Genomic DNA, 15369 nt, shown 5'->3' on the forward strand with positions numbered 1-15369 from the left:
GGTACTGAAATCGAAAATATTATATATTTAGTTGTTTTATACATTATTAGCATTTAGCACAAAAAACGAACGTCTTGATTTAATGACTGCGCTGCCATGCACCAACAACATCAGGTTTAAAGATTTAAGAGAATTAAGGTCTACCTGTAAGAGTAGTATAAGTGGTACAAATAGAAATTCCCAAAGAGTATTTAAAAAAATACCTGCTCTACGTTTACACGGTTTTATATATATACCGCCCCCTGATATAGAACAAAACGGAAGAAGTTATTTTTACAAAATGTGTATATATGTACAAATCCCACTATGGTAAGATCTTCTGAATATTCTTGATTCAATCCTTAGCTATATGTGTCACTCCTTTGCCAAATATGTTACCTGTAATATATTAATTTCACATACATTCTCTGAGTAGATGAAGACATGTATTACATATACAAAACAAAAAAATCCCCATAGTAAAATGTGTACATGTACCTATGCTAATATAGGCCTATTTGTATGTTAAATTTGATGTGGTTATTATATATAGACAATAAATATAAATCTGTATGTTTATATACAGTCAAACCAAAAATTATTCTGACACCAGATGTAATTTTTGATATTTTTTTACTAGTGGGTGCAGGACACTGTAGTTCATTTATGTGTGAGGATAGCAAAATAAAGTAAACTGCAACATATTTTACCCACAAATTCTTCATACAGTGGACTACCAATAAAATTTGCGACCAAAAATTTGATTTGACACTTTGACCTGAACATGTTTTGTTACATTCTTCAAAGTTATCATTATCTTGAACATTATCATGATAAATTTGTTCTGACTCAGCTTAACTCTGAGTTTTTTTATTATCATTTGCTAAACTATAGCGAATAAACTGTGATAATAATGTGAGAAATTTTGAAGGTGTCTGAATAAATTCAGGTTTGGCTGTAAATGTTTTTGGAACAATTTATTTTAAATTCATATCTATTTACTTTTTATAATTTATAATATCAACATGTCAGGTTTTAGGATGGATACACATCACATACATGGGCGTAAATCCCGGGGGGGACGGGGGGGACATGTCCCCCCCCATCCGAGGGTTGTCCCCCCCCCCCCCCCCCCCCCAAAAAAATTATAAAAAAAAAAATGGCACTCTCTATTGTGAAAAATATATGTATGTATACCTACTCGTGTAAGTAGAAAAAAAACCCGCAAAAAATGCATTTAGAAACAGTTGAGTTCCCCCTCCCCTTCCTTACAGTGGTTTGGCCCACTGCCTGCTTTACACACACGAGTCAGGTGTGTGGCTGCGGCTCAATTAATGCTGAACTCCAGTAAATAGGGTATTTCATTAACTTTAAATAAAGCGATTCTCTTTAATGTAGTTGATGCAGACTCATTCATAAATTAGTTGCGGCAAAAATGCTGATTACCGATGTAATTTTCCATGAATCTGCTATATTAGCAATTAAAACATTACTTATCTAGTTAACGTTAGCTTGTTTACCATAGCTTGTTGCATAATGCAATGCAAGACGCCAAAGCAGTTTCCCATGCATTGTTTTATTTGTGACGACTTGGCATAATGTTAACTTAACATTAACGGCCACAATTAGAATGTTGCAGGTATACCTCACTTCCCTGATGTCAAGAGATAAACTAGCGAGCGTTATTAGTAGGTCCAGCCTTTAGCCCTTTTGTTAGCGCGTCCGCCTCCCGTGCCGGAGACCCGGGTTCGAGACCCGCTCGTCGCGAGCGTGTGGCGTTTCATTTAGCTGTGCATTTACTAAATGAGCACTGTGTTACGTCCGAACAAACCTCACTATAAATAAAATTGTAAACCTTTTTTTGTTTTTGTTTTTATTGTTGTCTATCTTTATAAGTACAATTTGACTGTATTATTTTGCGTCCCCTTCAAAAATTGCTCATGAGAAATTTTATATTTATTGTCCCCCCCTACTGTTAAATGAAATTTACGCCCATGATCACATATATAACCAAAAATGTATTACACATACATTAACATGCATATTTTGTTGCACTTTCTAATATTTTTTATTTATTTATTTATTATTAGATATTTGTATTAATGTTACATGACAATATATCGTATATATGTCACCCTGGACCACAAAACCAGTCATAAGTGTAAATTTGTCAAAACTGAGATTCTTACATCATCTGAAAGCTGAGTAAATAAGCTTTCCATTGATATATTGTTACAAAATATCTTTATGGAACATGATCTTTACTTAATATCCTAATGATTTTTTTGGCATTAAAGAAAAATCGATCATTTTGACCCATACAATGTATTTTTGGCTATTGCTACAAATATACCCCAGCGACTTAAGACTGGTTTTGTGGTCCAGGGTCACATATTTGGAAATGTAATATATGATATACATAGATTACATTTGCATATGGGGTTATTTAATTAATTTTGTAATATATGCAATACTGTTACCACAACTTGGGATATGTTTAAATACAATTTAATATTGTAATTTTTGTGATTTTGTTATTTTCTTACATTAAACTTAACATTTAAATATAATAATACTATAATGATACTAAAATTCTAAATTAAATTGACACTTTTAATGTTAGATAAACATAATCTACCTTGTGAAAGGTAGATAAAATATATCTACCTATCATTTTGTCTACCTAACATTGCTAATGCAAAAATCTACATTCATACACGTCACATATAGTTTTGTATTTACATTTTTAAGCCCTGAGAAAGTACGTAATTGTTTTGACAGTGACAGCTGTAGCAGTGTATACACTCAAACACTTTACATTCTCTTCCTACTTCAGCCTGTTTAAAGTCTTTGAGTTTAAAGCTGCCTCTGTTTACTCAGCTCTTTTTGCGCTTCTCTTTTTTTCCTCTGGTTTTTGGTCAGGTCACATACCATATATGCAGGAATGTGTTTTCACAGCTAACTGAGGAACAGCTTGGCTTGTGGTAACAAGCTCACTGCTTGATTGCATCACATCCGAGGGAGAGAACGAGAGGGTGGTGGTTTTTTTTCGTAGGTAGGTGAATCAGGTCTGAAAGAGGAAGCAGGATGTCATGAAGGCGTGTTAGCCACCAGCCACTATGCAATGACTCTGTGTCTCTGTCTACCCATAGAGTGGGCCACTGCTTCCACCGACAACTCTGGGAAATGAATCTTACACTATTCCTGCTTTTGGCATTGACAGCTAGCTGGACTGGACTTGGTAGGTGCTCACGATAGTAGATCTTTTTTTTTTCCTTAATGTAGAGTCCTATCTCTCTCTCTTTTCCTTTTCCCCATTCATCTAAAGAAATTCTCCTCTGTCCTGTCTTCTTTCTTCGTCATGGTTCTTAGAAATCATTTTACACTGTAATTGGCCCCTAGGCAACACAACACTTCTGTGGAATTGATGTATGCATTTAGAGCACATTCAAATGACCTGTCGTATCTTTTGACCACAATGGACAATGATAAAGCTGAAGACCGGATGGTCACATTACATAATAACTAGGTCTTTGACTCGTTTTGTTGCTTTTGGTTTCATGCAAAATACAAAACAGCTCGTCTTTGTTGACGAACAAACATAATGTTGATTTAGGACAAATGTATTTTCTTCTTGGTTTACGCCAATGCGTGATTATTAGTTTCCTCCTTTTTACTTCATACTTCTCTTACAGCTGAATATGAATTTTGATATTCATAATCATGTTATGGAAATTAGTTTTTGATAGGATTATGTTGGTAACACTTTACAGAGACTCGCAGTCACCTACTGTATATATAAAATTAAAAGTATACTTATACATTAAGTAAGATGATTTTGGTAAAACTTCACAGTGAGGTTATGTGTTAACATTACTTAATTTAATAACTAACACTTTTATGGTATTTTTTAAAACTTGGTAATGTTAGTTTCTATATATACACACTAACATATTTTAAACAAGTCAGCATTAACATTAGATAACATATAATGAACAAACATGAATTAACAATGTATACTATTCTTTATACATTATCGGTCAAAAGTTTTTGGCCAGTAAGATGTTTTTTTGTTTTTTAAAGGAGTCTCTTCTGTTCGACAAGCCTGCATTTATTTGATCCAAAGTACAGCAAAAACTGTAAAATGTTTAAATATTTTTATTATTTAAAATAACTGCTTTCTATTCGAATATATTTTAAAATGTAATTTATTCCTGTGATCAAAGCTACATTTTCAGCATCATTACTCCAGAGTCCAGTCTTCATTGTCACGTGATCCTTCAGAAATCGTTCTAATATGCTGATTTGCTGTTAAAGAAACATTTATTATTATTATTATCATTATTATCAATATTTAAAACAGTTGAGAACATTTTTTCAGGATTCTTTGATGAATAGAAAGATCCAAAAATCAGCATTTATCTGAAATAAAAAGCTTTTGTAAAATTCTATACTTTACCATTCAAAAGCTTAGAGTCAATTATTATTTTTTTTATGGGAAAGAAATTATAGAAATTAATACTTTTATTTAGCAAGGATGTTTAAAATTAATCAAAAGTGATGGTAAAGACATTTATAATGTTACAAAATATTTCAATTTCAGATAAATGCTGTTCTTCTGAACTTTCTATTCATCAAAGAAACCTGAACAAATTCTACTCAGCTGTTGTCAACATAATAATAATAATAATAATAATAATAATAATAATAAATGTTATTCAGAAAATAAGAATATTAGAATGATTTCTAAAGGATCATGTGACTGGAGTAATGATGCTAAAAATTAGGCTTTGAAATTACATTTTAAAATATATTTAAATAGTAAAAATATTTCAAAATTTTACTGTTTTTGCTGTACTTTGGATCAAATAAATGCAGCCTCTGTGAGCTAAAGAGACTTCTTTAAAAACATTAGTTTTTAAAAACAGTTTAAATATTAAAGGAAAACTGTTTTTAACATTAATTAAACATTAAACAAACCTATATTAGGAAAAAAGGACAAGGAATGTTTCTAATCTCTCTTTATTTGGAGACTGATTCTCAGATAACATCTTTCTTTTGAACTGAAACAGGCCTCAACTAAACCTCAGCACAAAAATCTAGATGTAGGTTCTTTAAAGTCAGTTCGTAAATGTGTAAAATAATTTAGTTGCATGTCATTACAGTTCAATGTGAAGACAATGAAGAGACAGAGCAGGAGACTGTCTTTGAAGAATCATGTGAGTATCTGCTTTAGCACACCTGATTTTTATTTGATGTGATAGATGTCAGACAGTGGCTTTAGTCCTGAATGGCTCATGATCCAAGCACTGACTACTGTAGTCTACTTTCTAGTGGTCTCTGGCATGGGACTACAAAAAAATTTAAGTTTAAAGCAATATTTTGTACATTATATCATCTGCCACGGTTGTCTATAATGTTTTTGTTGATTTAAAGGACCTCCACTCATAAATCAGATCTGTTTTTATATTCAACAGTTGTGGCAGTAAGTTACCAAGCAGAGGGTGAAGAAGAAAACTCAGGTAAGAAATATGGGTTACAAATTAGTAGATATTATTAGAGCTGGATGATATACAGAATATAAGTGATATTATCATGATAACAGAATAATTAATGTAAAATATTAATGTACCAAGTCTGTATCAATACGCAATTTCACTGCAAAACTAGCAGCAACTAGTTCCCCATGTGAAATAGTTTTTAGTGCCAGTGGGAACATAGCGTAATGCCACAGAGCATCTCTTAAACCAGAAACTGTTGATAGACTTGTGTTTTTGGCTAAAAACTTGTGAAACGCTTGCATAATTTACCCCACAGTGTAAAATGTAGTTCCCTTCCGGAGGGAACTCTACGCTGCGTCCTGGCGGACACTATGGGAACTGCCTTCAGCATGACCGGTTCTGAAACAAGCTATAGAACAACGACAGTGAACTTGACACTGGCCGGCGCCAGCCCGTGACGTCATCAACAGGCGCCTGCTAGTATAAAAGCAGGTGCCTGAGAGCACAACACCATCTTTTTGTCTTCAGAGTCCTCCGTTCTAGCGAGTGAGTATAGCGATGCCTAGAGGAAAACTATTTAGGAAGTGTGCGGATCCGTGTCAGAGAAATCTGACACCTGATGACGCACACGACCTCTGTGTGATGTGTTTGGGTGAAGAGCACGCGCGCTCCGTTCTTGAGGGAACGGAGTGCGTCCATTGTGAGGGTTTCACTATGAAGAAACTCCGTTCTCGTCTGTCCCTTTTCTCGAGGGAATCGGGACATCCATCCGCCCCACGCGGCTCCGGCCCCGCGGCAGCTGAGGCTGCCCGGCGGCTGAGATCGTGGGGATCACAGGTGGAGCTGGCTGACGAGTTTGAGAGAGGGGTTAGTCTCTCGCGCCCGTCAGCCAGAGATGAGGATGCGCTGCTAGCGGAAGATGTGTTATCTCTCATCTTCTTTTGGCTTCAAGCCAGGGCGAGCAGGAGGCTGAGATAGAACAAGATGAGCTCTCTGAGTCCATACAGCCTCCCTGCCCCGCATATGAGTTTAGAACTTTGTTTAGAACTTCAGTGGAAGCCCGCTAGGGAAGAGGCCGCCCTGGGCAGACTGGACGAGCGGTTTCTTCCCGGCTATGACAAGCCAACTCCCGTGAGCCTCCCATTCCTTCCTGATCTGCATAAAGAGATCGAGAAGGCATGGGACAGGCCATATTCAGCCCGCATTCACAGGCATCAGCATGTGAATTATGCTGATGTCGAGGGAATGCTGGAGCGTGGATATGCTTCGATGCCCCCCATTGAGCAGACGTTTGCGAACTATCTCTCAGCGGGAGGGACATCGACCCTGAAGGCTCCGACCCTGCCTTCTAAGCCGCTGAAAGAAACATCTCGGCTGAATGGCAGGGCATATGCGGCAGCGGGTCAGGCTGGTGCTGCTCTGCACACGGTGGCGGTGTTGCAGGCATACCAGGCTGATCTGCTGAAAGATCTGGACCGTGGTCTGGGGCTTTCCCCGGAGGAGGTGGCTGAGCTGCGCCGCACCACAGACCTCTCTCTGAGGGCCACCAAGCAGACAGCGACAGCAGACAGAGTCATGTATTCCTCGCCGGTCCACGCCCCCACCTGAACACCGGGGAAAACCAGGCCCGTCCTGGTCCAAGGGCCAGAGACGAGGCCAGGTCGCCAGTGTGGCCACTCGGGGCCCTCCCCCCGGGAGGAGTCGGCCCCAGAGGAGGCGTGATGCGTGGCATAGGAGAGGGGATCTAAGGGAGACGATCCAGCGCCGGCGTGGCGGCAGGCCTGGATCGGGCACCTAGAGTCTCCTCTCCGGTTCCCCTCACGTCCGTTCGGCTACCTGCCCCTTATTTTTCCCCCTCGCAAAGACTCTGGGGCTGGGCCGATGATGAGATTGATACTCAATCTGATGGCCCGGTATGTGAACAGTAAAGACACTTTAATAAAAAATATTCAAATATGTATGTGTATGTTTTCTTTTGTCTACCAGCTCCGCTTGGGTGATTGCTATTGCAGTTTTCGAGCTCCTCTTGAGCTCTACTGCCACCAAGTGCCGAGTGTAGCCAGGTCTCCCCTTGTTTTATAAAAGGAAACAGTGTGTAGAGACCTCCACTCGTAGAAATCCCCTCTTGGGTTAAGCGTTGCCAGGTTTGAAACCTCTGCTAGAGTAAGCTTGGTATAGACATGATCCAACATACATATACATACGAGAATATGTAATAAAAACCCTCTTGAGCGTTGTCAGGCTGCTTCAAGCGAAAAAAAAAAAAATCGCTCTGCTGAAGCCTCCGCTCACTCAAACCCTGCTAAGAGTAATACTCTTTTTGCATGAGTGTCAGGTACCTTCCCTGTGTATTTTCATATACACATATGTGAGACCTCCACTCCTAGGAGTTTGTGTGTAAGGGTGAATAGAGCGTCGTCAAGGCTCCCTCTCTGAGAGAGAGATGTTTTACTGAAGCCTCCGCTCTCTTTAAAAAGCCCCGCTTTTAAGTAGAAATCTTATATATTTGGCTGTTAGGCCCCATTCTGGGCCTCGCTAAATTATTTTCTGGTATTGTGACTAAAACCCAATCCGCCAGAATTGAGTGTAGCAGGCCTAGAAGGTCTCCTCTCTGTAAAGTCCTCTGTAAAGAGAGACATATAAAGATAATACTTCTTAGCGTTGAATGTAGCCAGGTCATTCTTAGACCTCCATTCATGAGAGCTTTTTACTGGGTTGAGTGTCGCCAGGCTCCCTTTGTGTGAGGTATTTCTGTTAAGCCTCCACTCCCCAGAAATACAGGCCGAAACATAATATTGCAGCTCTACTTTTCTGTATATGAGCCCTTTTCGTGGACCTGTCACTACAAGCGTTGAGTGTAGTTAGGCCTCCCTTCCTCGAGAGGGTGTGCATACCAAGGCCTCCACTCGATAGAGCTTCCTCAGCTGAGCGTCGTCAGGCTTGTTGCGCTCGAGAGAGCCTGTAACCATTAAAGCCTCCCTCGCTGAAAGCTCCGCTTCCGGGTTATGCTATCGCCCGGGAATGATACAGGTGTCTTCCTCGCGAAATGTTTAGAGCACCTCCTCAAATCCACGTTGGTGGTGTTTACTCACGCAAGTTGTTTTGAGCATTCCCTAAAATCCACGTGAGTGGTAAGTGCACTACTTAGGCACTTCACTAAAATCCATACTTATGGTAAGGATCCCTCCCGTAAAGGCAGGGTCCTTTTTCAAATCCTTTATGGTTGGACCACGCAGGGTAATCCTCCGTGCCCATTTTCGAGTTGGTTCCAAAACCCTTAAGTTTTTTCAACTCCTTTGATAAGCACAGTGTAATAGGTCTCCTCTCTGTCACAGCCAACAGTACTGAGACCTTCACTCTCACAGTTATAGCAGCTAGCAGGCCCATGGGTGCCTCGCTGACTATTTTTTGGGGGAGTGCTGTCTTCCACTCACCAAAAATTAGTGTCGTAGGCTTCTCTCTCTAGAGATGCAGTCTCGGAGCCTCCACTACACAGAGCTAGGTGATAAATGCTATTTTTCATTATTTGCTCTACTGTGAGTATCTGCCATTTCTTGAGCGTCGAGTGTAGTCAGGCCTCCCCTCGCTTAGAGCGTTTCACTTGAGGCCTCCACTCTGAAGAGTTTCCCTAGGGAGAGCGTCGTAGGCCTCCTCTCGTTTTAGAGAGTCTTTCTGCTGAAGCCTCCCCTCTCCAGAAGCTCCGCTTTCAGGCTTTGCTATCGCCTAGAGACTGCAGTCTGGTGATCCTCTCGCTATGCTCTGGGCACCTACTTAAATCCACATTTGTGGTGTTTACTCACGCAAGTCCTTGAGCACTCCTTAAAATCCACATGAGTGGTAAATGCGCTTACGCATTTTTCTCAAATCCACATTGGTGGTAAAGGTCTTCCCCCACTGGCGGGTCCTTTTCTAAATCCTTTACGGTGTGGGCCACGCAGGGTAATCCTCTGTTCCCATTTCTTGAGTTGGTTTCGTACAAAACCTTTTTAGTTTTTCCAACTCCAATCCAGATAGCACTGCTAGCAGGATTGAGTGTCGACGCCTCTTCTGGCCTCCACTCTCCAGAAGAGCTCCACGAAGGTAATTCTGTCGCACAGGCTATTCAGCCTCGCGGATCACCTTCAGGTTAGAGTGTAGATAGGTCATGAGACCTCCACTCTCAGAGTTCTTCTTTGCTAAGCACGGAAGTGTGTCAGGCTTCCTCTCTTGAAAGCCTCCACTCTCCAGACTCCACTCAGGTAGTACTGTCGCATAGGCTATTCAGCCTCGATGAACACCTGTAGTGTTGAAGTGTAGTAGGTCATCAGACCTCCACTCTTAGAGTCTCCCTTCTATGAGGTGTTGTTAGGCTTCTTCTCAGAAGCCTCCACTCTCCAGACTCACTCAGAGTCCTTCGTTGCCTCCAGATATTCACTAGAAATAGGCAGTCCGACTGTACAGGCTATTCAGCCTCGCGGACTACCTCTAGTATTGGGTGTAGATAGGTCACAGACCTCCATCCTTAGAGTCGTCCTCTGCTGGGTGCAGAGTGGTACCAGGCTTCTTCTTACCAAAGCCGCCACTTTGCAGAAACTCCACTCAGGTAGTTCTGCTGCACAGGCTATTCAGCCTCACTGACTACCCTCAGTGTTGAAGTGTAGATGGGTCACGAGACCCCCACTCTTAGAGTTTCCTTTGCAAGACACAGAGTGCTTTTTTGGCTTCCTTTGAAGCAGTCACTCCTCTGAACTCCTTGTAGGTAGTTCTGCTGCACAGGCTACTCAGCCTCACTGACTACCTCCAGGTTTTGAGTGTAGAGGTGCCACGGCACCTCCATTCTTAGAGTTGCTCTCTGGAAGGCGCAGAGTGTTGCCAGGCTTCCTTTCGTCGAAGCCTCCACTCCTCAGAAAATCTCCACTTAGACAGGCCTGTTGCACAGGCTATTCAGCCTCACAGACCATCGTCAGTGTCAAGTGTAGTTAGGTCATGAGACCTCCACTCTGTAGATTCCCTCTGAGCAGAAGCTCCACTCGGGTAGTTCTTGTTGCACAGGCTATTCAGCCTCACTGAATACCCCCAGTGTCAAGTATAGATAGGTAGCCGAGCTAGCCGTGGCAGGTCACTGGGCCCCAGCGACTCTCGCTGAAGCAGGGGTGATTTTCCTTCTTGAATCCTCATTCAGTCAGTTTGATCACTTATCCCTCGGCATGGCAGCGTTGGTATAAACGTTCCCATAGTGTCCACCAGGACGCAGCGTAGAGTTCCCTCCGGAAGGGAACGTCTAGGTTACGTATGTAACCCCTGTTCCCTGAGGACAGGGAACGAGACGCTGCGTCTCGGGGCCATGCCTCGGGCCCTGCACAGACCTCCGTCCGACAAAAAGATGGTGTTGTGCTCTTAGGCACCTGCTTTTATACTAGCAGGCGCCTGTTGATGACGTCACGGGCTGGCGCCGGCCAGTGTCAAGTTCACTGTCGTTGTTCTATAGCTTGTTTCAGAACCGGTCATGCTGAAGGCAGTTCCCATAGTGTCCGCCAGGACGCAGCGTCTCGTTCCCTGTCCTCAGGGAACAGGGGTTACATACGTAATCTAGACGTTTTTGGCTAAAATCTTCTGAAACGCTTGCATAATTTACCCCACAGTGTAAAATGTAGTATGTGAATTACATTCCTCTAAAGAAGCTGTCAGAATGCACTTATATACCCATTTTTGCTGTCTTTTTTCATATACATTTATATGTACATTTTGCAACACTTCACAATAAGGTTCATTAGTTAACATTAGTAGTTAACAGAAACTAAGAATGAACAATAGATAATGTCCTCACCCCCTTGTCATCCAAGATGTTCATGTCTTTCTTTCTTCAGTCATAAAGAAAAGATGTTTTTTGAGGAAAACATTTCAGGATTTATTTCTATATAATGGACTTCTATGGTCCCCCCGAGTTTGAACTTCCAAAATGCAGTTTAAATGCAGCTTCAACGGGCTCTAAATGATCGCAGCTGAGGAAGAAGGTTCTTATCTAGTGAAACGATCAGTTATTTTCTAAAAACATTTACAATTTATATACTTTTTAATCTCTACACAGAGTAGACACAGAGCTAAACAAAACAAGCATTTGAGGTTAAAAAGTATAGAAATTATTTTTTTCTTTTTAGAAAATAACCCTTCTTTCCTTGGCTGTGATCATTTAGAGGCATTTGAAGCTGCATTTTGGAAGTTCAAACTTGGGGGTACCATAGAAGTCCATTATATGGAGAGAAATCATGAAATGTTTTCCTCAAAAAACATAATTTCCTTACAACTGAAGAAAGACATGAACATCTTGGATGACAAGGGGGTGAGTACATTATCTGTAATTTTTTTACTGAAAGTGAACTATTCCTTTAAGTAGCAAACGAGAATCGCTAAAAATATTGAATATATCTTGAGACAAAAGTCTTCTTAATGAATTTATAATGTAAAAGTATGGCATTTGGGGTAAAAAGCACCCCTGCTGGTGGGGCTACAATGCACAATAATTGACATGATAATTAAATAGAAGACTGACTTTTCTATTTGTGGACATGACATTGTTAGATTCAGATGGTAAATATGGGTGTCCATCTTAAATATAATCACCATGTTTAGAATGAAACCATCATTTAAAAACATGCTATATCAATATATATAGCTATATGCTATATCAATAATCATATAATAAAAAATCATTTGTTGTTACTATTGTAAATCTATATTACATTGGGATCTCCTTCAATGCTTTCAGAATCTTTACATTTTAAAATGATTTTGTTTCTATATTTTTATTTTAAAATATTTTAATGACAGTATATTTATTGGACAAAAATGAATTATTTTATTTATCAAAATAAGCAGAAAATATGCCTTTTATACCCTTGGTGAACCTTTTACCCCTTGTGTGGGCTTAAAGCCCCCCCTTACCACCTCATACATTTATAAGAATTTTAAACAAAATAAAGGACTTGTATGATTTATTTTCACACAAAATCTGTTGCTCCAAAAATGTTCAGTACAAATGCATATATACAGTCATACACATTAGGCACAGTGAAAAGCACTTTTTTTTTCTTAGGGTGTGTCTTTAGCACCGTCATACCCTACACTCAAGAATTCATTAAACCAGTGGGTTTCAATCCTGGTCCTGGGGACCCACTGCTCTGCACATTTTGTGTGTCTCTCTTATTTAACACACCTGATACAGATCATCAGCTCATTAGGAGAGAGATCCATGTACTTAACTGAGTGTGTCAGATAAGGGATACATACAAAATGTGCAGAGCAGTGGGTCCCCAGGACCAGGATTGAAAACCACTGCATTAAACTGATCAAAAGTGACAGTAAAGATATTTATAATGTTCAGATATTAGAATGATTTCTAAATGATCATATGACACTTGAGTAATGGCTGAAAATTCAGAGTTGCCATCACAGGAATACATTATATTTTTAAATATATTAAAATATGAAACTTTGTTTTAAAATGTAATAATATTTACAATATAACTGTTTTACTGTGTTTTTGATCAAATAAATGCATCTTTGGCGAGCAAAAATCGCCATCTTTTGCATTTCTTCAAAAACAAACAAAAAAACATCCTGTGACACTATAGCCTACTTTTAAATATCAGTGTGTTGTAATTGTCACATGTTCTGTTTTAGTTTAGTTGTTTCTCTTCCTGTTTACCTCCCTGAGTTCCTAGTTGCTTGTTAATTAATTATTCTGTTCAGCTGTTTCTGATTAGCTCCCACATTTAGTCTGTGTATGTATACTCCCTCTTTTGGTTCTGCTTCTTGTATGGTCTGAGTTTCATTTACATATACTTTCATGTGGATGTGTGTTGGCTTCTATTATTTTCTCCTGGATTATTAAAGTATTTTCTAATGCTATTTTTGGATCACGAGTGGTTTATATAACCGTGGTCTGTGACAGTATAGCCTTTTTATTTCCACTCTACTAAACCAATTATTAAAATATCTATTTTATATTTTTGATATATAAATTTGATAACCCTAATTTTTTTTTTAAATAAATAAATTAAAGGGTAGTCAATGATGACTATGTAGCAGAAATGTTAGACACATCATAATGCCATATGACTTATATACAGAGATAAAAATGTGTACAATATTTTAATTAAATAATTGTTTGTTTACTTCATTTATTGCTTTAAAGACAATCATGGGGATGGCGCAGGCTCTGGAGATGGAAGGAGCCGGGGTATGTATTGTCCTTTTCAGATCCTTGATCAAGCTAATAATAAGCATTTTAAACTTTATATGATCCACGTTTACAGTGACTTTCTAGTTTGGAAATGCATTGTTTAGTTTAATCTTGTGTAATTGCAGCTATCTTGGATTTCGGCTCCCCACCAAACACTGAGTCAAACACTGAACAAACAGTTACAAATGAGGAAATAAAGCCGACTACTGAGACAAATACCGACCCAGACACGGATTCCAACCCCGTCATCATGATCATCATACCTCTAGTTCTCACACTCGTCATCATCGTTGTGATCGTGTGTGTAGTCATGTTTTACCGAAGGTGGAGAATAGAAGTTGCTGGTATGTCAAACTAATAGACTTATAGAATCAAAGTTACCAGCCAAATATGGCAGCTCGGGGGTGTTTACACATTTCTGTAAAGACACAAATATTTACACTTCCTGGGAACTATCCAGATGAGAATAAATCCTGAAAGTGAATGTGATAACGGTATGTTACAAACAAAATCTGAATTGATGCGCAGTAACTCTATGTTTAAAACTGGGCAACTTGTAAACTCTTTATTAAATTTTACAAATAAAAAGGCGAATGCTTGAATTAAAAATTTAAATACATTTTGCAAATGTTATTGTCATCCATCATTTTGAGACTATTAAATGTTTCTTCCCTTTCTCCTTACATTGTTTACAGTTTAGTTAGTTCCTTACAAGGCAACTCAAACTGAAGTCTAATACATGAAGGAAAATATTGTGCAATGAGAAATGTTTATCATGTTTTCTCATCTTTTTTTTTTCAGAAGACACAAATGAAGATCCTTATCTGGATCATGGAGACCACGAAAAAGTGCCAATGTAGGTACAATAGGTTTTTAAGAGTGTGTTATCATGTATGAGCTATAATCATTAGAGATGCTCCGATCAGCATTTTTGGGGCCGATCACCGATTACCGATCACCAAGATCATGATCTGCCGATTGCCGATCACTGCCGATCACAGAATGGCAGGGGAATGGGAATCTTTGATCTATAATCTAGCAGAGTTTGCACCATTTGTAGAAATGAAACTAACTCTAAATTAACTATATTGAAGAAAAAAAACCTCTAGAAATAGGCTACAGTCAAGATCTTGAAGAACCACCAAGTTAGGGTTAAGTTGCTGATGCCTTCCCTGCTGAAAAAAACATGCTGGTCCTTTGCTGGTTTATGCTGGTCATGTTGCTGGTCAAGGACCAGCATTAACCAGCCAAAGAACCAGCATGAACCAGCAAAGGACCAGCATAAACCAGCTAAAACCAGCATCCCAGCACCAAAACATACCTAAGCAGCATATGCTGTTTTTTTCACCAGGGTTTGACGATAGCAAGACGATTATTAATATTATCCGCCAAAAGGCGCCTAACTTTAGCGATGCAGTGCAGAGAGTCGGTTCTAGGATGCTTCAGAAACTTGTCGTGATATAAACACACGCCACGTCGCCTTAACGCGCCGCATGGGGAAGAGATTTATTTATATTAAAGTGCACCTCGCACTAGACTAGGCTATGTCCTTTGATATTGTAAATGTTCTTTGCTTGTTATTTGTAGCTGCTTTTTAAGATGGTGTAAGGATATTATCCAGCATTGCAGTCATTAGGATAAAGGTAGTAAAATGTAGTTTAGGCTGAA

The 15369-nt window shown here is 39.5% G+C and overlaps 1 protein-coding gene across 1 annotated transcript in view; it reads left to right on the top strand.

Annotated features, from left to right (window-relative positions):
* The first annotated feature begins 3082 nt into the window (after nucleotides 1–3082).
* Nucleotides 3083–15369, top strand: part of tmem154 (transmembrane protein 154) — a 29381-nt gene continuing 17094 nt past the window's right edge. The window contains exons 1-6 of the mRNA XM_073843195.1: nucleotides 3083–3220; nucleotides 5145–5198; nucleotides 5457–5501; nucleotides 13654–13698; nucleotides 13827–14045; nucleotides 14503–14557. Of these exons, the coding sequence (XP_073699296.1) occupies nucleotides 3166–3220; nucleotides 5145–5198; nucleotides 5457–5501; nucleotides 13654–13698; nucleotides 13827–14045; nucleotides 14503–14557 (473 nt within the window). The 5' untranslated portion in view covers nucleotides 3083–3165. The remainder of the gene's footprint in view (nucleotides 3221–5144; nucleotides 5199–5456; nucleotides 5502–13653; nucleotides 13699–13826; nucleotides 14046–14502; nucleotides 14558–15369) is intronic.

This window comes from Garra rufa, chromosome 6 (assembly GCF_049309525.1).
Source record: "Garra rufa chromosome 6, GarRuf1.0, whole genome shotgun sequence".
NCBI lineage: Eukaryota > Metazoa > Chordata > Actinopteri > Cypriniformes > Cyprinidae > Garra > Garra rufa.